Genomic DNA, 22,802 nt, shown 5'->3' with positions numbered 1-22,802 from the left:
TCGTGAAAGAACACCCTGAGAGGCTGGACACCTTCAGTCAGCCGGCCCTGACAATCTGCACCCCAGGGTACTCAAGGAGCTGGCGAGCATCATAGCCCAGCCTCTGGCACAGATCTTCAAGAACTCCTGGCACACTGGTGAAGTGCCCAATGAGTTGAAGGCCAATGTGGTGCCTACCTTCAAGAAAGGGAGGAAAATGAATCCAGCAATCATCAGTCTGACCTTTATCCTGGGGAAGGTCTTAGAAAAGATTATCAGAGAAGCCATTCTTAATGGATTGGCCGATGGCAACATCCTGAGGGATAGCCAGCATGGGTTTGTTGTGGGTAGGCCTTGCTTGACCAATCTCATTTCCCTTTATGACCAGGTGACTTATCACCTGGACAAGGGAGAGGAAATTGATGTCGTGTATCTTGACTTTAAAAAAGCCTTTGATCTGGTATCCCATCAGTTCCCTACCTGATAGGGGCTCTGTAAAGATGATCACCTCTTGGCAAAACTGGCCAACTGTGGTCTCAGGTCCACCACGATCCGCTGGCTGGGGAATTGGCTCCATGGTCAGACCCAGAAGGTGGTGGTTGATGGAAGTCAATCGTTGTGGTGCCCTGTGACCAGTGGGGTCCCTCAAGACTCTGTCCTTGGACCCATATTGTTTAACATCTTCGGTAATGATGTGGACATTGGAGTCAGAAGTGGACTGACCAAGTTCACCGATAATACCAAACTCGGTGGTAAAGCATCCACACCCAAGGACAGGAAGGTGATCCAGGCTGACCTCAACAGGTTCAGGAAATGGGCGAACGTGAATCTGAAGGTGTTTAACACCGAAAAATGCAAGGTTCCCCACTTTGGGAGGAAAAACCTGCAGCATCCTTATAGGCTCGGCAGTGCTACCCTAGCTAGTACTATGGATGAAAGGGACTTGGGGGTCATGATTGACCACAAGATGAACATGAGCCTTCAATGCGATGCTGTGGCTAGTAAAGCGAGCAAAACGCTGGCTTGCATCCACAGATGCTTCTCAAGCAAATCCTGGGACGTCATTCTCCCCTTGTACTTGGCCTTGGTGAGGCCACAGCTGGAGTACTGCATCCAGTTTTGGGCTCCACAATTCAAAAAGGATGTGGAGAAGCTTGAGAGGGTGCAGAGAAGAGCCACGCGCATGATCAGAGGTCAGGAACACAGACCTTACGATGACAGGCTGAGAGCCATGGGGCTCTTTAGCTTGGAAAAGCACTGGCTCAAGGGCGATCAGATGGCCACCTATAAGTTTATCAGGCGTGACCACCAGGGTCTGGGGGAACGTTTGTTCACCACGGCACCCCAAGGGACAACAAGATCTAATGGTTATAAACTCCTGCAAGACTGTTTCAGGCTGGACATAAGGAAGAACTGCTTTACTGTCTGAGCCCCTAAGGTCTGGAACAGCCTGCCATCGGATGTGGTTCAAGCACCTACTTTGAATACCTTCAAGAGAAAATTGGATGTTTATCTTGTTGGGATCCTATGATCCCAGCTGACTTCCTGCCCCTGGGGCAGGGGGCTGGACTCAATGATCTTCAGAGGTCCCTTCCAGCCCTAATGGGGGGGAGGGGAGCCAGGTGTCCAAGGAGAGTGGTCGCTCCTTAAGGAGACGATCCTCCAAGGCCAAAGGAAGGTAATCCCAATGAGGATCAAAGGGAGCAGGAGAGCACACAAGCCTCTGTGGCTCACCAAAAGCATCCGGGAATGTCTCCTTGCTAAAAAGGAGGCTTATACCCAGTGGAAAGAAGAGGTCATCACCAGGGAGGACTATTCTGTAGTTGCTCGGGGATGTAGGGGGGCAGTTAGGAAGGCCAAGGCAGAGATGGAACTGGGACTAGCTTCCCAGATTAAGGACAATAAGAAGTCTTTTTTTAAATACGTAGGGGGTAAAAAGAAGGTCCCAGGTAATGTGGAGCCCTTGCAGGACGACATGGGTAACTTGGTCGTCACACCAGATGACAAAGCTAACATGTTTAACGATTTCTTTGCCTCCGTCTTCCTAAGTAGGGACCAGAACAGCCACCTCCCTGCTGGGCCCCCCTCGGGCTCCGGGGGAGGCACACATGGGCCACGGGTTAGCGAGGATTTAGTTAGGGAGCTTCTGGAGGGGTTGGACATATTCAAGTCAGCCGGCCTGGATGATCTCCACCCTAGAGTTCTAAAGGAACTGGCTGAGGTCATTGCAAGTCCCCTGGCACAACTTTATGAGCACTCGTGGTGCTCTGGTGAGGTACCGGAGGACCGGAAGAGGGCCAACGTGGTCCCCATCTTCAAAAAAGGCAGGAAGGAGGACCTGGGAAACTATAGGCCGGTTAGTCTCACCTCGATCCTAGGCAAGCTGTTCGAGAAAATTATGCTGGCACACATCCAGGAGTGGCCAGCAGGAGACTGCATGCTTAGGGGCAACCAACATGGGTTCATCAGTGGAAGGTCCTGTCAGACCAACCTGGTGGCCTTTTACGATCAGATCACCAGATCGTTAGACACAGGGGTTGCAGTGGATATAATCTTCCTGGACTTCCGGAAGGCTTTTGACACTGTCTCTCACCCCATTCTCATTAAGAAACTGGGGGGCTGTGGTGTAGACACCCACACAGTCAAATGGGTCGCCAACTGGCTGGAGGGCCGTACCCAGAGGGTGGTGGTGGGTGGGTCCTTCTCAACCTGGAAGGACGTGGGCAGTGGGGTCCCCCAGGGCTCGGTCCTCGGGCCCGCACTGTTCAACATCTTCATCAGTGATTTGGATGAGGGGGTAAAAAGCACCCTGTTCAAATTTGCTGATGACACTAAGATGTGGGGGGATGTGGGTACATTGGAAGGATGCAACAGGCTACAATCAGACCTCGACAGGTTACAAGGGTGAGCGGACAAGAATAGAATGGGATTCAACAAAGACAAGTGCAAGGTGATGCACCTCGGGAGGAACAACCGGCACCATACCTACAGGTTGGGGAACTCCCCTCTTGTCAGCACAGAGGCGGAAAGGGATCTGGGGGTCATCATTGACTCCAAGATGAACATGGGCCGGCAGTGTGGAGAGGCAGTCAGGAAGGCCAACTGCACCTTGGCATGCATCCACAGATGCATCTTGAGCAGGTCCAAAGAGGTGATCCTCCCCCTCTATGTGGCACTGGTCAGGCCGCAGCTGGAGTACTGCGTCCAATTCTGGGTGCCGCACTTCAAGAGGGATGTCGACAGCATGGAGAGGGTCCAGAGGAGGGCCGCTCGTATGATCAGGGGACAGCAGGGCAGGCCCTATGAGGACAGGCTGCGGGACCTGAACCTGTTCAGCCTCCAAAAGAGAAGGCTGAGGGGGGATCTTGTGGCCTGTTATAAACTAGTCAGGGGGGACCAGCAGGGATTGGGGAAGTCACTGTTTCCCCAAGCACCGCCAGGAGTGACCAGGAATAACGGTCACAAGCTGGCAGAGGGTAGATTTAGGTTAGACATCAGGAGGCGCTACTTCAGTCAGGGCGGCTAGGGTCTGGAACAGCTTCCAAGAGAAGTGGTGCAGGCTCCTACCCTGGGGGTGTTTAAGAGGAGGTTAGATGAACATCTTGCTGGCGTCATTTGACCCCAGTATTCTTTCCTGCCATGGCAGGGGGTCGGACTAGATGATCTGCTCAGGTCCCTTCCGACCCTACAAACTATGAAACTATGAAATCTATGAAATAATTTTGATTTTTCTTGATTATGCTGTTATGTTCCTTTTTCTTTTAAAAACATCTCATTACCATTCAGCAACAGTGAAAAGGGCCCGTAGGTGGGAGACAGCTCTGTTAGGTTTGGTACAGCATAATAGTACTATTAAACTAGTGGTTCTCAAACTTTTTAGACTCAAGGCATTCCTTGATACATTTAAGGTGACCCTCAGAAAACGTCACCTCTTCACATTCACTCTGCTTTTGATTACAGAAAAGTACTAGAACAATTCTTCTCTTGTAAAGAATTTGGAAAAACCACAACAGATCAGAAAGTTTTAACACTCTGGATTCCTACATGAAATTTTGCGTTTATCTTGTGAATCATATTTGTGCACCTAATAGTTAGGTGCAAAGCAGCTAATATTCGCTTTGGATTCGGGCGATTCAGGGGACAGTAATTTGAATCACTGTCCCAAGTTGATTTGACAGAATCACACAGGCCTACTCTCCCAGCCCAGCAATGGCTGCCCCGTCCGGCCCAGCTCCTGGCATTGGAAAAAAAAAGCCCCAACTCACTGGGTGCTGCTGGACAGGGAGCGATCCCTGCTGCCCACCACTGCCCCGTGCTGCATGGGGGGCTCGGCATGAGCCCCCAGAAGTCCCAAGGCCACTGCAGGAGCTGGTGAGTCTGGGGGTTTTTTTTTCTTAGAGGGCTGGAGCTAGGTCAAGTGAGGCAGCCATGGGGAGGCTGGGAGAGCAGGTGGGGGGTGGGAGGCTCATGGCAGAGCTCCCCCATGCAGTGTGGGGCAGTAGGCACCAGGAGCTGGAGTGGGCAGGGCAGCCATGGGGAGGGGGGCTGGGGGAGCAGGCAGGGGATGGAGCCTGGCAGGGGTTCCCCCTCATCCAGCCCCCCGCCCGCCTGCCCCCTATTTACCAGCATAGAGACCGGGTCCAGCTCCCTGCTGCAGTGGGCAGGGACTGCCCAAATCGCTGAAGCTCTCTGAACCTTTTCCCAATCAATTTGGAGAGCTTTGACTTGATCCAGACCTTTTAATTGGTCCCTTGATTCAATTCAGATTCGGAGATTCAGCCACCAAATCAGGCTGAATCTCCTCCAAATCGAATCAGCACCCGCAGCTCTGCACAGCCCTACTAACAGTACTTATACTGCATGGGCACTTTGTGAAAAGACCTCAAGGAACCCTCTTGTGTGCTGTGTAGGGTCAGAGTCAGTATATAAATATAGACCTAGCATGTGGCACAGGTTTGGAGCTGGTCTGGTGGGTTGGAGCCAGCACATGGCTCTGGGCCCAGCTCACAGGTCAGCCCATAGGCTCCAAGGCTGGCATCAGGCTTGGCTCCCTAGCTGCTATTTGGTTTCTTCAAGGAATTTCTTTTCTACGCCTGTCTCTTAAAAAGAAGGTGCATATGCACCTTTGCAAACATGACCTGAGCTCAAACAGATTAACTCTTTACAATTCTGGGTGCTCTTCAAACTGCTGACGGCATTTTCCAACCTTAAGAGCTTATAGTCTGAAGGAACATGTTGTGGCAAGATCAACACCACCCTGAGGCCAGATCCTCATACCTCTATTGATTACCATGATACAGTGGATTTGGCCGCTCAGCTTCAGAGCTCTTTGTAGCTGCCCTATTTTCACAGTGGCTATATCCTCTCTATAGAAGGCTATATAGATCTCATGTCACATCATATCATGGCACCTGTTTCTGTAATCGGAAGACCACCAGAAACCTATAGTAGCAGTCTACGGAAAACAAAATCAGAATGATTACATGTACTATGCATTTGTTAATAATAAAAACCTAGTTTTTTCTCATCCATTTTATCCAGGGATCTCAAAGTATTTCACAAAATGTTATCCTCATTTACATATAGGGAAATGAGAGAGAGTAGTCTTTTGGTCACCTAACAAACAAACGGGAATGAGTTTCTAGCTCATCCACTTACCATAAATGAATGATCAAATCATCACGATCAAACGTCTGGCCACATGTAACACGTTTATTGAAAATCAATAATTAATATAAAGACAGATTACAAAATAAATAAATATATGTACAGTTCATGTACACATCCACATCTACACCTAATGAGAGGCATGCAGAACACTTGAAACACAAATTAGAGCAACCACTAATAGCAAACAACCTGTGCACAGAAGGTCAAGAAACTGAAGAGATTCCTTACTATAATACATGCCCATCAGCTGCTTCTCCTATTCTGTCAGTAGAGATCTATGGCTCAAAGTGTCTAAAGAATGGTCTTTTTCAATAGGCACCTGCAAATCAGCATGCATGCAAATATTTGTAGGTAGAAATCCAAATGCATTTTTGCAGCCCCAGATCAAGCAGTTGGATGTGTAACTGCAGTCCTGGAGGTCTGCAAATCCACCTCTCCTGGTAGAAGATAGTGGGTTGTTTTGTTGTTTGCATGAATGATAGTTATGGAATTCACCTCGCGGGTCATGACATCCAACAAAATAGTGGGCTATTAAGACTACAGTTGCTTCACTTTCCCCAGTCAGGATATAAGTCAATTCACTTGCAGCATTAAGTAATACTGTGAATTCCAAGGGAGGGAGAATCGGGTGCCAGTTCTGTACTGGCATTTTCATCTACGAAAATCATAACTTTGGGTTGAAATACAGCTGAGAATCAGGCCTTTCAACTGGTAATTTCCCTCTTGCAAACTCATTCTCAGACTCAGATTTTTAGGCTTGAAGAGACCTTTAGTCCATCTAGTCTGACTTCTTCTAGAAAGAGGATCAGAACTTTAATCAAAGCTACCCCAACACTGAGCCCATGAGCTTGGGTTTGACATCTCTCCCCCAGAAAGGCCTCCAGTCTTGATCTGAAGGCATAGGGGATGGAGACCCTACAACTGCCTGTGGACTTAGGAATGATCTCTCTTGTACCCCACCTCCCTCATCAGAGCCTTATGCGAAGGGCATTTTGCTGGGATCTGATTTTCAGTTCCTCATGGCGCTCCCACGCAAGGATTCTTTCCCTGCTCATTTGGGCAATGATCAACATCCCCAGCATGTGAAACAGAAAAGAAACTGCTCTCTAGAAGTGAAGGACCTGGGAGCCTTTGCTTTCTCCATAAGCCAGATTCTTCACTTCTTCCACCATCACTGTCTTTCATACATGCACACACACGTAAAGAGACACACACACACACACACACACACACACACTCTCTCTCTCTCTCTTTATCTACGTTGTTTCATTGCCTTGAAGAGCTCCTCCAGCTTCAGGGCAACATTCAGGTCACCCTTGACTCGCAGTCTCCCGCTCATGTAGGCAGTCAGAGGACGGAGTTCGCCTAAGAAGAAGGCCTGCAGGTCTTTTTCTGTCATCTCCAGGATTACATCGGGGTTGTGTTCTGGTACTCCGCAGCCAACCTTCCCACTGCCTGTAAAACATGGACATAGGGTAAAGGGAGAGAGAGATCAGAACTTGGGATTTCACATCAAATATCTTGGAGAAGCCTGAAGACATCTTCTGTGGTCATATGAAGCACCTTTAACTTGAATGAAAATTGCTGGCCTTGATCCCTGTGGAAACTTAGAGTCTTTTCTTCCCTAACATGGTGAAGCCGTGTAGGGAGATGCTAACGTATCCCTCAAACTTGTCCCTGTTTAGATGGGAAAGGAAGTCCACCTCCTTGTCCTCACTGCTGAGACCAAACAGTCCCAATTCACATCTGCAGTGCTATGAGGTACTGGGCAAAGAGGATCCACAGCCACTAGGACTGAGACCGAGGCTACTCAGGCAGCCTGCTTGGGCCCACAGCCAGGGAGGAGTGTGTTCCGGTTGCCTCACTGTAGAGCTGGCTGTGGACTCAACCGCATGCTCTGGCATTTTGTTATGCAGATGGGTGGACAGGAAGTTCATTCCTACCCTGAGGAAAGCTCATCATGTGCCAGCAAAGTTGGTGTCGATGGAAAAATGGGATTTCGAATAAAACACATTTTTCACCAAAAATATCTTCTTTCTGGAAATAATGCTGTATTTTTTTTGCATATACTATACCCGAATGTATAATATTCACCTTCTTTTTAAGAGACAGGTGCAAAAAAGAAATTCCCTGAAGAAACCAAATAGCAGCAGCTAGGGAGCCAAGCCTGATGCCAGCCCTGGAGCCCATGGACTGACCTGTGAGCTGGGCCCAAAGCCATGTGCTGGCTCCAACCCACCAGACCAGCTCCAAACCTGTGCCACATGCTAGGTCTATATTTATATACTGACTCTGACCCAATGCACTGAGTCTGACCCTACACAGCACACAAGATCTGGGTCCCAGTGTTGGGTCTGACCCAGTGTGCAGAATCCAACCCTGTGCACCACATCCAGGGCAGCCCATTGGGTCTGGGGCCACATCCTGCCTCCAACCCAGTGTGCTGAGTTGACCTGGCACTTGGCCCAGTCCAGTGCATGAAGCTGGGTCATCTAGCTGGAGGCCTCCCTATAGGTCCAGAAATTTGGCAGTGAGGGAGTGGTGGCAATGTTATTTGCTGGAGCGCCGAAAACTGCAGTAATTAATGCTGTCGCTACTTCCCCACTGCCAAATTTCTGGAGCTGCAGGGATCCAGTTTTCTCACTTATAAGGTGCACCCCGAATTTCACAAGCTGGTTTTAGTGGGAAAGTTGTGGGTTATACGTAAGAAAATATGGTGATGATTTTGGGAGGGAGAGGAGAGTCAAAAATCAACCCCCTAAAAAACAAAATGTTTTCAGCTATAAACCCAAAACAATTTGATTTGGAAATGCTGCTGCAGTGTCCCTGTGGGAACTGTAACTGAGGTGGCTTCATATTTCCATCCTCCCAGACAGGCCAGGCTCTCAACTGGGATTCATCTCCCATAAGGCACCATGGCAATACAAAGCACTGTGAAGTAAGACTTTGGACTGCTTCCAACCAGAAAACCTGGCATACAGAATAGAATGGGAATGCAAAACACCTGAACTACAACTACTGTGAGGTACTGTGGCAGTCTTCAAGAATAAACATGTCTTGATTTCTCACCGAAAACTCCACACTTTCCAGTGGGGGTGGCAATGCAGCCAGGTCTGAGTCCCCTGGTATTTGAGGAAAAATTAGAAAGGACACACATCACCCACCCAAGCAGACACTCAAACAAGGAGAGAACCAATAATAGTGACCTGTAGAGAGATCTATGAAATAGGTGCTCCGGGCTCCACTTGGAAGCAGGATGTTAAACTGGTAGGAAGCTCCAACCTGGCTGACCAAGGACTCAGACAGGAAGAGCTCCACAGTGGACAGCAGCTCCTCAGCACCCAGTTTCCTTCTGGTGGTAGCAGCAGTGGTGGTAGTGGTAGTAATGGTAGGAGCAGGTGGTTCCACCTCATTCACTGTCTCCACACTTTCAGCTGGGGACAAATGTATAAAGAAGGGAGTAAGGAAGGGATGGTTTGGATACAGGTTGATTGGGGGTGAAGTTAGCTCTCAGCCCAGAAGCTGCATGGATGGTGAAGCCACTGTGTAGCTAAGATCTCCTGAGCAAGTAGAAGGTCTACTTAGCCAATAACAATTTCTCGGTTGGTGGGAGTATTAGGTGGATTCAGTTTCTTTCAGTCCTCAACCCCCATCACTAATAGCTTAAACCAAACTGCAAATAGCTGAACCTAGCACCGCCTGCTTTGGAGACAGTGAGGTTTTCGATGTCACAAATGAGGGAAACCTCTTAAAGATAAGCTGACACAGCTAAAATTACCTAATTAGTCCCATGAGTTTCACAGATTAACCAGAAACTTGGCATTTCACAAGAAAACCCTCTGTCCAGGTTCCTAGGCCAATTCCTAGGTCCCGATTCCTAGGCAGATTCCTAGATCCAGATGATTCAGATGCTTGAAATGTTCATCTAAACTTTAACCTGTGGTTCCCCTCTGCCACATGGCTTTCCGAGACTCCCATTTCATACACACAGTTTACAATTAAAAACATATATTCTCTTTTTTTTCTCTGTTGCCAGCCCTGCTGAGGCCTAAAGGCAAAGATAAGGGGAGCTGAGAACATTGGGTCTGGAGAAGATGAACCAGTGACATGACACTAGTTTTCAACTATCTGCAAGATTTCATAAAAAGATAACCATAAAAAGGTTCTGCCTAGCTGCTGAGGCCAAGATGAGCAACCACTACAAAAAGTACCTTCCTGAGTGTCACATAAGTTGGGCACTGTGACAACCTGCCCAGGAAGGCTGTGTTATCTCCTTCACTGGAAGATTTTAAGAGACTGGATAAACATCTGTCAGTGGTGGTTTGGTGACAGTAACACCAGCCCCTTTATCAAAGCTAGATGACTTCTGAGGTCCCTTGCAGGCCTATAAAGTATAGGTGCTCTAATAGCCCACTGACCCAGTCCTCATTCAATCTCTTCACCTCATAGTGGTGACCAGAGATACCATCACTCTCTCCCTCTACTCAGCTGAACAATTTCCCCAAAGGATACAGTGGCATAACTCCGCTGGTCTCAGGGAAGTTTCACACTAATAGAAAACCAAGTAAGGGCTTCTGAATCTGACCACATGGTAATGAAAGGAATGCAGCTGTGAGCAAAGGGAGAGGCAAGGCTGGTGCTAGTTACCTGTCTCCGGAGCAACATTTGGATTGGCTGCTGCCGCCATGCTGTTGCTAAAGAAATGCATGGCCAGATGCTGAATGGTGTTATCCAGCCCCTCCAGTCCAGCGATAGGAGGCATCACGGTCAGAGGTCCTGAGTGACTCTCTTGAGGAGACTGCAGAACTGCCTCCAAGATCAGTTCAACCCGATCCACTTCCAGGCCCCAGGACTTGGTCATATCATTGATTTCAAGCTAAAGAGATCAGGAACAAAGAAAGGAGCATCCAGATCTCGGTAAGAATAGAAACACATTCCAGGAGTAAGTGGATGGGTCTTTTTCCCCACTGAGCTAAGCTGGAGCAAGTTGGATGGATGGAAGAAGAAAGTGTTGTGCAGGTTGCCATCCATTCCCTATCTGAGGACTTCTCTTCTGTCCATTTACCCACTTCATGCCCTGGCAGCCCCCTATCTCAGTTTCCCCAGGATGCTTAGCAGACATCCTGACCCCAGACAGCACCCAATGGCGCGCACACTTTTGGCTGGAGAATTTGGACCGAAATCTTTGGGATAGCATCCCTTATTTCACAGGTACAGGAATGTCTCCACTGAGACAGTGAAGGGCAGACTGCAGCAGAGCTCTGAGCCACCAACATCACAGCCCAGGAGCTGGGCAAGGGGATTCCTCACCAAGAGCTGGTCTCCAATCCGTAGCTTTTCAGTCTGGATCTCCCTCAGGCTCTTCTTGAGCAAGTTCTTTGTCATGACGTTCTGAGCTGTCATTCGGGTGGCTGCGATGAGGTCCTTCACCATCATGACGGACAGCACCGGATCCCACACCCGGAACTGGACGTCCGCCCCCATGGAGATCACCGCGCCATCCTTGGAGGTCAGCTGAGAAGAACAGAGGTAGCACAGCTGTCCCCAAGGCCTAGATGCCCATCTCAGGGGGCATCCCTTACTCTAGGGGTCAGTGGATCATAAGGATGCTACTCTCTCCATGGTGGGACAGCACTTCCCACCCAGCTGCTGCTGCTGCTTTTCCCTCCATCTGTCTACTGCCATGTGCATGAATCTCCCCTGTCAACACAGAAGACCCTCACCTCAAATCACCACTGACATCTGGGCCTGTCTGCCCTAGCCATTTAAACATGTAATACAAAGATCCTAAACCCTCTTTTCTCCAATATTACAACCCAACCTTATGTTTGGAGTTTAGAGGGAAAAAGAACAAAGCAAAAATAGAAACTCCCAAACAAACAAAAATCCACCCAGAACACCAGAAAATAAAGCACCAGCACTTAGCATGGTTACACTTTTTTCCTTCAGAGCGGATTCAAGATTCCCCAAAGGGGGTGAAGAAGCAGCAGCCTGCACTGCAGGGGTGGGTGCACCACCTGCACCCAGTCTCCTCCACCCCACTAGTGCAGGCAGACCACGCTGCTGAAGCTCTAACTTTTTTAAGTCTCTAAAGCAGATGAAAACCCCTCTTCCCTTCCCCTTCCCACTCATAGGCCCCTTCCCCTCCTCTTCCCCCTCCCCTCTCAACTCCCCTGCTGCTGCCTTGCTGCTTTCTCCACTGTTCATGGGCAAGGAAGCTCCAGAGACAGCCAGGCTGAGCAGAGGGTAGGATCAGCTGGGAAGGGGACAGTGGTAAGAGGGGAAGGGGAACCCCACCCTTGTCCATCCCTGCTGCCCCTGTCTGCATGCCCGAGTCCAGCCCTCTCACAGGGGACAAGAAGGGCTCTGGTGCTTTCCTGTCCCCAGGGACAGCAGGGGGAAAGGCAGGCTGGGGGAGGGGGAAGGAAGGGGAAGGGACAGAAAATATTCACCTGCTTTAGGGACTTTAAAAAGTCCCAGGAGGCTCCCATGGTGTAGTCCAACCCCAAAGTGGAGTGTGGTTGCACCACTCTGGACCTGCCTCTGACTGTCACGTCTCATAACACATTTAGGTGCTATCTAGAATCAGAAACTGAACTGCCTGACAGACCATGCAAAGGGCTCGACTTGTGTCTTTCTCAGCCCCAGCTGCAAGAGAAAGCGCTTGAAATATCCCTGAGGAGTCCATTTGAACAGACTTTCTAGTTTAATTTTTTAGAGCTGGGTAAATACTTGAATGAACCTCCGGGTGCTTATCCAGACCCAAACTCTACCGCATCCCAGAAACACCCAGCCCATGGCATAGGACATGCCCATGTTGGAGCCCACAGAGCTGCAGCTAACATACTTTGACTACTTCCACTCACAAGAACGGGCTTATGCCTCTGAGTCATTTTGAAATCCAGTAAGAAAATGAACCTGCTTGGAGCCCCAGATTTAAGCCACAGGCAGAATTTCCAAAACTGAGTTACAATTTTGGGTACTTACTTCAAACACACCATAAAAGGACCACTATTCAGAGGTTATACCAGCAATTTGTGGGGAGGGGTGAAAAATCAAGATCTTTTACTGTGTCTCTTAATTTGGGCACTCAGAAGGTGAGGTCACCCAGATAACTAATTTCTTATGATAATTTTAGCCTGTGATTTCCCCTTAGAACCTGCCATTGTAAGGGAGACTGGCCTGTGATTTCATTATTTTTGCTTTTGATTCACCAGAATGATTTGTGAGCTGGGCCAGATTTTCCCCATTTGGATACAGCTGCAGAGCATGCACACTTGGCAGACTGTGAATTTGGTTGTGATGCTTTCTCAGGTCTGATTCCTCCAACAAAGCCTCAAGAAATGACCACACACTTCACAGAAACCTTCCTGGCTTATGATGGCTTTGGCAACGGACTTACCTTACATGGTGGCACACTGAAAGCCCTAGTCCTTAAGTCCACTCGTTGCCACTGGTCTATGAATGGAAGAAGCAGGACCACACCAGGCCCTTGGGGGGCCCGGATGCGGCCCAGACGGAAGATGATCATTCGCTCATAAGCAGGGACTATCTGCAAAGGGAATGTATGTGCTTAAAGCAGAAAGTCTGGAGAAGAAACAAACATGGGGCCTTTGGGGAATATAACAGCCCACACAGCTAAAGGAGCTTCTTGCTTATAACTAACAGAAAGCACATGCACTTCTGGTGCTGAGAGCCATGGGTTTAATCCCCAAGGAGAACTGATATCTGCATGCATGTATCTGGGTCATTACAGAAAACAAATCAGAAGACATCTGATGTCTTTGATGGGCATTTTGCCCCAACAGTGATGCCCTCTGACTGGGAACAAGGATGGATGGAAGTACAAGCTGCTCACCTGTAAGTTGCACAGAGCTCCCTCATGGGGTGCACTCTGTAAGCACAATCCTACATCTGCTATGTCAAATAAATTCACTCCCAATCCCCAGGGCAGCCCATGATACGTGTACGCTCCTAGACGGCGTACAGTAGCTGCTGGCCAATTAAGTTCACCGGCAAAGGCCCCTGCCACACCTCACTCTATAATGCTCAGATCACATGAACTAAGAATTGGTTCCTCTGGATCCAACTCCCAGCTCTGCCAGTGATTTGCAGTGTCACCCTAGGCCTGTCACCTGCACTGTCTGGGCCTGTCCATGCTGCCGCCGTGGCCAGCCCCAGCCCCAGTCCCACTTGCTGCCTCTCAGCTTACACCAAAGCCTAAGGACTCAGACAGTGTCACCAAATGAGCACTGCCCCGAGGGTGCCCCAAGAAGCACTCCCAAGATAAACTGCCCAAAGGGTCTCTAGATTCATGCTCAGGGACACTAAACTGGCTACTGCTGTTTCATGTCTGGGCTTCAGCATGCAAAAGAGCACTGTTTCAGCTCATCACACAGGCAGTTCCTAGGCCCCTCTCATCTGGTTTTCCTCACCCATTAAACAGGGACAAAATCCTCCACCACAGAGAAGTACAAGAGACTTAATTTGTTATTTTTCCAAAATATTTTCAGGTCTTTAGCTGAAAAGTCATAGATTCATAGATGCTAGAGTCGGAAGGGACCTCAACAGATCATTGAGTCTGACCCCCTGCCTGGGCAGGGAAGAGTGCTGGGGTCAGATGACCCCAGCCAGATGCCTACCCAGCCTTCTCTTGAAGACCCCCAGGGTAGGGGAGAGCACCACCTCCCTTGGAAGCCCAATCCAAATTTTGGCCATCTTTACCATGAAGACGTTTTTCCTGATTTCTAGCCTGAATCTGCTCTCTGTCAGTTTCTGACCATTTGTTCCTTGTTACCCCAAGAGGCACCCTGGTGAACAGGGCATCTCCGATCCCTTGCTGCCCCCCCTAATGAATTAGTAGGCAGCCACAAGATCACCTCCCAGCCTTCTCTTGTGGAGGCTGAAGAGATCCAGGTCTCTCAGTCTCTCCTCATAGGGCCTTGCCTGCAGGCCCCTAACCATACGAGTGGCCCTCCTTTGACCCCTCTCAAGGTTATCCACATCCTTCTTAGAGTACAGCGCCCAAAACTGGATGCAGTTCTCCAGCTGACCAATGCCGCGTCGAGGGGAAGTATCACCTCCCTGGTTCTATTTGTCCTGCATCTGCTGATGCATGAAAAAGTGCAGTTAGCTTTGCTGATGATTTCATCACACTGACAACTCGTGTTCATCTTGGAGTCTGCTACGACTCTGAGATCCCTTTCCGCGTCTGTGCTGCTGAGAGGGTCACTTCCCAGCCAGCAGGTGTGCTGGGTATTTTTTCACCCTAGGTGCAGCACTCTGCACTTGTCCTTGCTGAACTGCATCCTATTGTGTTCTGCCCACTGTTCCAACCTGTTCACTTCACCCCACAATTTAGTATCCTATAGACAGGCCAGGAACAAGTCTGTATGTGGCAACAGGGACCCTTTGCTTTAGAGCAGAGGGTCAAAAATACGGCTCACAGGCCACATCCAGCCTGAAGAGCTATGTCATATGACCCGTGAAACTCCCCACAGGCCCAGAAATTTGGCCGCACCTCAAGGGGTGGCAGTGCTGAGTAATGTTGCTGTCTCCACAGGCCAGAGGACACAGCTCTGTGCTCTGGATCTGGCCTGCACTACTCATCTGGCCTGCAGACCTGGATGAGTTTGACACTGCTGCTGTACAGCAACACCTCACAGGAGAATGACTCTGGCCTCCAGTCCACATCTTGGCACCAGTCTACACAGCTGAGTGTCTGGGGCTGAGCAAAGAAAATGCCCTGATTAGGAGATACCATTGTTGTTCCCAGGGGCAGAGTTTTAGGTGACAGGTACATAAGAGAAACTTCAGCAGTGTGCAGCCTAGTAGCAGCACTGGCTGAAAATTCTCTAGGAAAAGAAAATCTCATCACTGCCTTTGCCCAGCAGGCCTCCCCCTGTATTGTACAGACAGAAGTGAGCTGCCAGAGGCACAGCTGAGGTGCAGGCAGTCAGGGCCTGATCCTAGAGAGTCATAGCCCAGGGATCAGGAACAGGAAAGGGCAGAGAAGCAAGGCTCCCAGCTGGTGCCAGGGGCTATGGGGCAGGTGGTCCAGGAAGCTGACGTCTGTAAGGGACATTGGCAGTTTCCCTGTGTTAAGCCATGGGCTGAGGGTGTCAAAAATAGGAGGCAGGGATCCAGAGCAGTGGCACTAGCCAGGGGGTCTGAAGCAGACAGAACCAGGACGTGAGTGATCAGGGATGCAAGCTTTCTGTTTCCTAAGGAAAAAAAGTAGATTTCCTCCTTTGAAGGAGAAAACCGCAGGAACCGATGGGCTCCCCTTGCAGGCTGGCAGTGTTCCAGCCTGCAAGAGGTTGCTTGGGGCTTGAGGGTGTGGGGGGAGGGTGATTGGAGGCAGGAGCACCATATGCATCTGCATGCGCGCACACATATGGCCAGCATACAGCGGCCCCAGCAGCTAGATGCAGGTAAGTCTATGGAGGGCAGGAGTTGGAGAGCCAGGGTTTAGGGATTGTCTGGGGGGCTGCATGGGGCATGTGTGTGTGCATGGGAGGGTGGGGTGTGCAGGGGAAGTGTGTGTGGAAGGAGTGTGTGGAGACGTAGGGCAGGTGCTGCACTGGGGGAAGGTGTTCGGGTGCTCGGGATTCAGTGGAGAAGTAGGGACTGAGGTAGGGCTCAGTGCTGCTAGTGAGACCAGCTGCATGCTGCTGACAGCAGGGCCTGCCCAGAGACAACTGCCCCTCCAGTGGGGGAAGGAGGGGGTCCTTCAGGGGCAGCTGGGACCCCCTCTGGCAGGGCTGGGGGGAATAGGGGCTGTGGGTTGGGACTAATGAGCCCTGACGGGGATGGGGGGCTGCAGGTCTGGAGTGAGGGGCACCTGGGGGGCAGGGGATATGGGTCAGGAAGGACACCAGTAGGGCTGAGGGGGGGCAGAGGGCTGTGAGTCAGGAGTGAGGGGTACCAGCAAGGCTGTTAGGGCTGTGGCAGGGGAGTAAAAGGCACCAGCAAGAGCAAGGGGCTGCAGGTCAGGAGTGAGGGGCACCAGCATGGCTGGGAGTCTGGAAGCAAGAATAGATATGCAGGAACCAGGAGGAAACCAGGAAGCCAACAAGAAGGATGCAATGAACAGGAAACTAGGAGCAAACAAGGACCCAGGGCTGGCCAAACAGGCATCTCTCCTGTTCAGTCCACACCCATGCAGGAAACTGGAGCCAGCTTGAAGCAGTAAGGCCACTGGCAGCCAGGCCTGCCCAGGTAGCCAGGGCCAGAGCAGGGACAATTTAGCTGTTTTCCTGGCCTCAGCACAAGTTATTCTTTCCCACTTACCTTCAAAGCAAACCATCCAGAAATGGGGAAGGTGATGACCATCAGCAGAAAGACCAGAAACGTGACAAGCCCATGGCAGATCCATGACAGCCAGCCCTGGGAAGAATCTGTAGCAAGAACAGGATGAGCGAGGTGGGAATGTGGAGGAAAACACTAGGCCATGAGACCCTGTTTTCAGCAAGCCATGCAAATCAACGGTGAGCTTTGACAGAAAACCAACCGGGCCCACATTGTACGTTTCTTTGCTAGCACCAGGATCAAAGATAACAAGAAGTCGTTTTTAAATACACAGGGAGTAAAAAAAAGGCACCGGGTAATATGGGCCCCTTGCAGGACACACTTGGCAATCTGGTGGTTGCACCAGAAAAAAAAAACCAACCTCTTTAACAAATTCTTTGCCTCCATTTTTCTGAGCAGAGACCGAGAAATCTCCCCCACCGGGATTCCACACAGACTCAGGAGAGGCCTAGGGTCAGGGACGACCGAGTTAGGGAACTTTTGGAGGGACTGGACATGTTTAAATCAGCAGGTCCAGATGCTCTCCACCCCAGGGTAGAGGGGTTGGCAGGGGTCATTGCGGGGCCCCTGGCACAGCTTTACGCACTCATGGTGCTCGGGCCAGGTGCCAGAGGACTGGAAAAAGGCCAAAGTGGTTCCCATTTTCAAAAAAGGAAGGGAGGAGGACCCAGGTAACTATAGGCCCATTAGTCTTACCTCAGTCCTGGGGAAGCTCTTTGAGAAAATTATCCAGGAGCATATCTGCGAAGGACCAGCAGGGAAGATTATGCTCAGGGGCAATCAACACGTGTTCATTAGAGGCAGGTCCTGTCAGACCAGGGGCGGGCAATTATTTTGGGTGGAGGGTCGCTTACTGAGTTTTGGCAAGCCATTGAAGGCCATATGACAGGCAGCCAGGGGCAGATAATATTAATTTTCTTAATTTTGGGAGGTCCTGCAGGCCAGATAGAATGGCCTGGCAGGCCACATCTGGCCCCCGGGCCACATTTTGCCCACCCCTGGGTCAGATCAACCTGGTTGCCTTTTACAATCAGGTTACAAAATCCTTGGACACAGGTGTCATGGTGGACGTAGTCCTTCTGGACCTTAGGAAGGCCTTTGACACTGTCTCTCACCCCATCCTCATTAAAAAACTAGGCAACTGTGGCATTGATGCCTACAGTCATATGGGTCGCAAATTGACTGGAGGCCGCACCCAGAGAGTGGTGGTGGACAGGTCTTATTCGACTTGGAGGGGTGTGGGCAGTGGGGTCCCCAGGGCTTGGTCCTCGGGCCTGCACTGTTCAACATCTTCATCAGTGACTTGGACGAGGGGGTGAAAAGCACCTTATTCAAATTTGCAGATGACACTAAGATGTGGGGAGAGGTGGGAACGCTGGAGGAGAGGGACAGGCTACAACTAGATCTGGACAGGTTACAGGAATGGGCGGATGAGAATAGGATGGGTTTCAACACTGATAAGTGCAAGGTGTTGCACCTGGGGGGGGGAAGAACCAGCAGCATACCTACAGGCTGGGCAACTCACTTCTCATCAGTGCAGAGGCAGAAAAGGATCTTGGAGTCATTACTGACTCCAAAATGAACATGGGCCGACAGGGTGGGGACACAGTCAGTAAGGCCAACTGTACCTAGTCATGCATCCACAGATGCATCTCAAGCAGGTCCAAGGAGGTGATCCTCCCCCTCTATGCAGCACTGGTCAGGCCGCAGTTGGAGTACTGCGTCCAGTTCTGGGTGCCATGCTTCAGGAGGGATGTGGACAACAGGGAGAGGGTCCAGAGGAGGCCACTTGCATGATCGGGGGCAGCAGGGCAGGCCGAACAAGGAGAGGCTATGGGACCTAAACCCGTTCAGCCTCCACAAGAGAAGGCCGAGGAGGGATCTAGTGGCTGTCTACAAATTTACCGGGGGGACAAGCGGGGAATGGGAGAGTCCTTGTTCCCCCGAGTACTACCCGGAGTAACTAGGAATAACAGCCACAAGTTGATTGAGAATAGGTTCAGGCTGGACATCAGGAGATGCGACTTCACGGTCAGGGCGGCTAGGATCTGGAACCAACTTCCAAGAGAAGTGGTGCTGGCTCCTACCCTGGGGGTCTAGCTGGGGTCGTTTGACCCCAGTACTCTTTCCTGCCATGGCAGGGGGTCGGAATTGATGATCTGCTCAGGTCCCTTCCAACCCTACCAACTATGTAACACCCTGGGGGTGTCCATCAGTGCTACCCTGGAAGCCAGTACCTGGAATCCACTCCCAGAGACAAGGATGCCCCCAGAACATCACCAGCCCCAAAATCCTGGAGGACATGAAACTCCACGGACCTCAGCCTGCTGGGTCCCACCAGCATGGATCCCCTGAAACCCAAGAAGTCAGCCCAGATGGCAATGAGTGCAGTGGTGGCACATGGTGTCACCTCCCTTAATTGACATACCTGTCAATGGCAAAAACCAGAGGTGACATCTCCCACCCACAGCAGCGAACCTCTGGCCACTGCTCCTGCAATGTGTGCTGCCATCACCCAGGGGAGGAACTGGCCAGATATACCTGTGAGCAGTCTAAACTTGACCCCAAAGGCTTCCCCCAAGTTACAAGAGGCTGAAACTGGGAAAGCAGCCTTCCAGGGAAAGCAAACACCCACACACCTCGGCACATGGAAACAGGGCCACGCTCTGACCTCACTCCTGCCATTGGGCATATATGTCATATACAGTATATGAAAGCAGAATTAGTACAGTCAATTGGTAGGGCCCTGCTCCTTTGCACCCCCCCTTCACTCTACACTTTTCCAGCACCCGAATGCCAAAATAATAAGGCTATATTCTGCTCTCACTCCCCCCCGCCCCAGTTTCAGCCTCATGCGAACAAGGCGAGACTCAGATACCCAGGAGTTATAATAACCCACATGAATGATGCCCTGGACCCTCATTCCCCATGCCCATCCTTACCTGTTGTATTCTGGCTCTGAGCCACCGGGTCCTGCACAGGCCCGAAAGAAAAGAAGCCCTTCTGAGATCCGTAGAGCCCGATGCTGGACTGCTGGAAGCGGTCAAAGTCTCCCAGGGGAAGGGCTTGGTATCCTGACCGACTGAACATGGTCCAGGTTACCAGTCAAACCTTTTCCTGACCCTGTACAATTACCTCTCCACCTCCTCTGGGAAGTCAGCATACACCTCAGGTTATCGTCCGCAGCTATAGCCAAGGCCTCTGAATCCAGACGCCTTGTGGCAGGAAAATGCCAACTCTCAGGACTGCCTCACTCCTGCATCTGCTCTGCCCACCGAGTGCCATTTAAGCCTAGCAGGACAAATCAATGTCTTCCTCTCTTGTGCCTTAAAACAGAAGGAAAAGAATCAGCCTGTAATCCACAAACATCAGCACTCATTCCGTTCAATACATGCCCATAAGCACTGCTTGAGCCTCTGCATTTTGCAAATAGCTGCAGGTTTTCTCTTCCAATCTTTCAAAACTCTCTTGAGCACAAAGGTGTTTTGCAGCAGAGGAAGGAACCAGGAACCACCCTCCAATACAAAAGAAAGCCCCTTTAAAAGCAACCCTCTGCATGAGAAACCCATGCACCGACTGACTCTTGCACTGGGCATCCCTTTCAAGCAGTAGATACAGAATCATCTCCGTGCTTGTTTCCAAATTCATGCCCTTACCTACAATTTAGCTGACAGCCAGTGGGGCTCCAAGATGGAAAGACAAAAGCCAGGCACCCAGGCTGAAACCAGGCCCAAGGCAATTGTGATGCTTTAGATCAGTGATCATTTCCTCATTAACCAGGAGAGATCACAGCTCTACATTACGGGATCCCTCCCTACCACTCGGACCCTTGCTAAGAGCAAATCCGTCCCGGGTCCTGTCAGGCTTCCTTATACAATATTGTTTCCTCTCTACCCCATGGGCTGATCCCACTCTAAACCCTCTTCCCCCCTCCCCAGGGAGGATGGGAGCCTCTGCCTCCTCCCAGGCTGGGATGCAGCTGCTCTCACCCTTCCTGGTTTGCGGTGCTGTCATGTGGCTACCGACAACGGAAGGAGAAAGAGGGAAATGCACTGCCGAAAGGAGACTGGTTTCACCAGCTGCAGAATTGCTCCATCTGCCATCCGGAGGACTCTCTGCTACCCTCTCGCTGTGTATGCAGGAGATCCTTTCCTTATATTGCAAATCTTTACTGATTTCAGATGCATGCACAGACCTGGACAAGGGCACAGGCAAACCAGGCAGCTGCCTGGGGCCGGGTCAGAAAGGGGGCCCTAATTTTTTTTTTTAATTACAATTGCAAGAAAAAGTTTGAATATTGTGCATATAAGGGACTGGCAATGTTATCAATTGAGAATGAACTATTTAAAGACATCAGATATACCACAGATGTGATAAAGACTTTTGCAACAAGTCTGACTATTATCATCATTATCTCTGGCCTGATGCTAAAGATTTGCCCAGGGCTGCCAGGAGTCTAGGTATGGCACTGTGCATGCAGGGGGGATGTTGGACAACTATACAGCTGCTGTCATGCTGGATATAGAGTGGACCAGCCACTGCAGGAACCTCAGGGCAATCAAGCAACATTACCCAGCTTTGAGACAGGGAAGCATCATCCCCACGCAGCACCAGGGAGGCACAGAGAGACTGAGGCCAGGGGGAAGCTGAACACCTTTGCAGATGCCACTGAAGGTGGCTCCCCCCAAAAGTGACATGCAGCATGCAGCTGTGGTGCTGCAACCACCGACACTGTGAATTCATCCACCCATAGCTGTCACTAGCATTATCTCCCCTGCCAGACCCACTGGTCTGTCCCTCCACAGGCTGTTTCTTTTCACCATCCTGTACCAATTTGCACAGCCCCTGGCACAAAGAGGCCCTACCTCTAACCATTACCATAAATAAATACAAGCCACAGTTTCCAGGGACATCCATGCGCACCCAGATGTATAAAGCTGGAGCTGTAAAATCCAGCGCCAAGTGCTGCAGTTTGGCATGAAATCTACCCAATATCAACCTCTCTCTCACACATGCCTTGTACCATGTCCCCAAGGGGACTTCAGAAACCCACATGGGAGCTGCTTCTGGGCTTTTTTTCCCTTATGCCCCTAAGGGTATGTCCTAGGGAAAGGAGAAATATTCCAGCTGACCTTTGGCAATATGTGTGTGGGGAGGTTATATATTTTCCAGGTCAGTGGGTGTGTTGCTTCTCTTCAAGACTGCTGTCTTTGCTCTGATGCCCACGGTATTGAAGCTGGGGACTGGGAAGGGGCTCCTTTCCTATGGGGCTTCAGGCAACTTACACCCAGAGCTCAGCCCATCCCCTTCCCATTGCCCCCCAGTGCCCCAGGTCTCACATTCCTTGCAGAGGTCCCTGCAGGAGTCCCAGGGAAGCAGATACGCCTCCCAGCTCTCAGGCCAGCGCTACAGTTAGGAGCCAGCCCTCAGCCCTTCATCTTCACATACTGTGAAGTAGGAATTCGGCAGCACTGGGCAGTGAGGTGCTTATCTCACTGTCCCAGTGCCTGGTTACAGCTTTGTGCCCTTCTGGTTCCCAGGGGCTCCCAGATCTGCACACAGGCCTTGGGGTGCTCCCAGCAAAGTGGTTCAGACCGCAGGGGATGCCAGCAGTGCCCACACACTACTCTCGGGTAGGAAAACCCTGCACAGCTGGCGTAGGCAGGGCCTGGGGTCTCTGGACAGCGGAGAGAAACGTGCCAGCCAGAAAATCAGCCACTCAGTGGGGCTGCCGGCAGGCAGGGATTTGTATCTAATGGGACCTGGGCCGAACGCCCCCGGGGCCGGCTCTGTCAGCAGATACAACGCATCAGGCAAGGGATTCCCCTGGCCCGTCTTCCCGC

The 22,802-nt window shown here is 50.7% G+C and overlaps 1 protein-coding gene across 5 annotated transcripts; it reads right to left on the bottom strand.

Moving 5' to 3' along the window:
- Positions 1–5,677: 5,677 nt before the first annotated feature.
- STOML1 (stomatin like 1) lies at positions 5,678–21,008 on the bottom strand. Of its 5 annotated transcripts, none has more exons than XM_090028444.1 (8): positions 20,949–21,008; positions 19,902–20,285; positions 16,942–17,048; positions 13,052–13,201; positions 10,960–11,163; positions 10,297–10,525; positions 8,856–9,083; positions 5,678–7,104 (listed from the first exon to the last, which is right to left on the bottom strand). In XM_090028444.1, exons 2-8 carry the CDS (start codon positions 20,047–20,049, stop codon positions 6,902–6,904), a joined length of 1,269 nt encoding a protein of 422 aa, XP_089884570.1. In that variant the 5' UTR covers positions 20,050–20,285; positions 20,949–21,008; the 3' UTR covers positions 5,678–6,901. The 5 variants fall into 5 exon arrangements, with proteins under 5 accessions (XP_089884570.1, XP_089884569.1, XP_089884571.1 ...); XM_090028443.1 differs by lacking the exon at positions 20,949–21,008 and adding an exon at positions 20,616–20,942; XM_090028445.1 differs by lacking the exon at positions 20,949–21,008 and adding an exon at positions 20,616–20,942 and having other exon boundaries at positions 20,095–20,285.
- Between the last annotated feature and the right edge of the window lie 1,794 nt (positions 21,009–22,802).

The sequence above is a fragment of the Crocodylus siamensis genome, chromosome 15, assembly GCF_052110815.1.
Source record: "Crocodylus siamensis isolate JL-2025a chromosome 15, ASM5211081v1, whole genome shotgun sequence".
Classification (NCBI taxonomy): domain Eukaryota; kingdom Metazoa; phylum Chordata; order Crocodylia; family Crocodylidae; genus Crocodylus; species Crocodylus siamensis.
The sequence above is the reverse complement of the archived record's forward strand: the minus strand, read 5'-3'. Positions and strand labels throughout refer to the sequence as shown.

Coding starts and splice junctions, on each gene's coding strand:
- STOML1 (XM_090028444.1), bottom strand. CDS start 20,049: ATGTTCAGTCGGTCAGGATACCAAGCCCTTCCCCTGGGAGACTTTGAC. Junction 10,526..10,959: donor GGATTGGAGACCAGCTCTTG/GTGAGGAATCCC, acceptor TGATCTCTTTAG/CTTGAAATCAATGATATGAC. Junction 9,084..10,296: donor AAATGTTGCTCCGGAGACAG/GTAACTAGCACC, acceptor ATTTGTCCCCAG/CTGAAAGTGTGGAGACAGTG.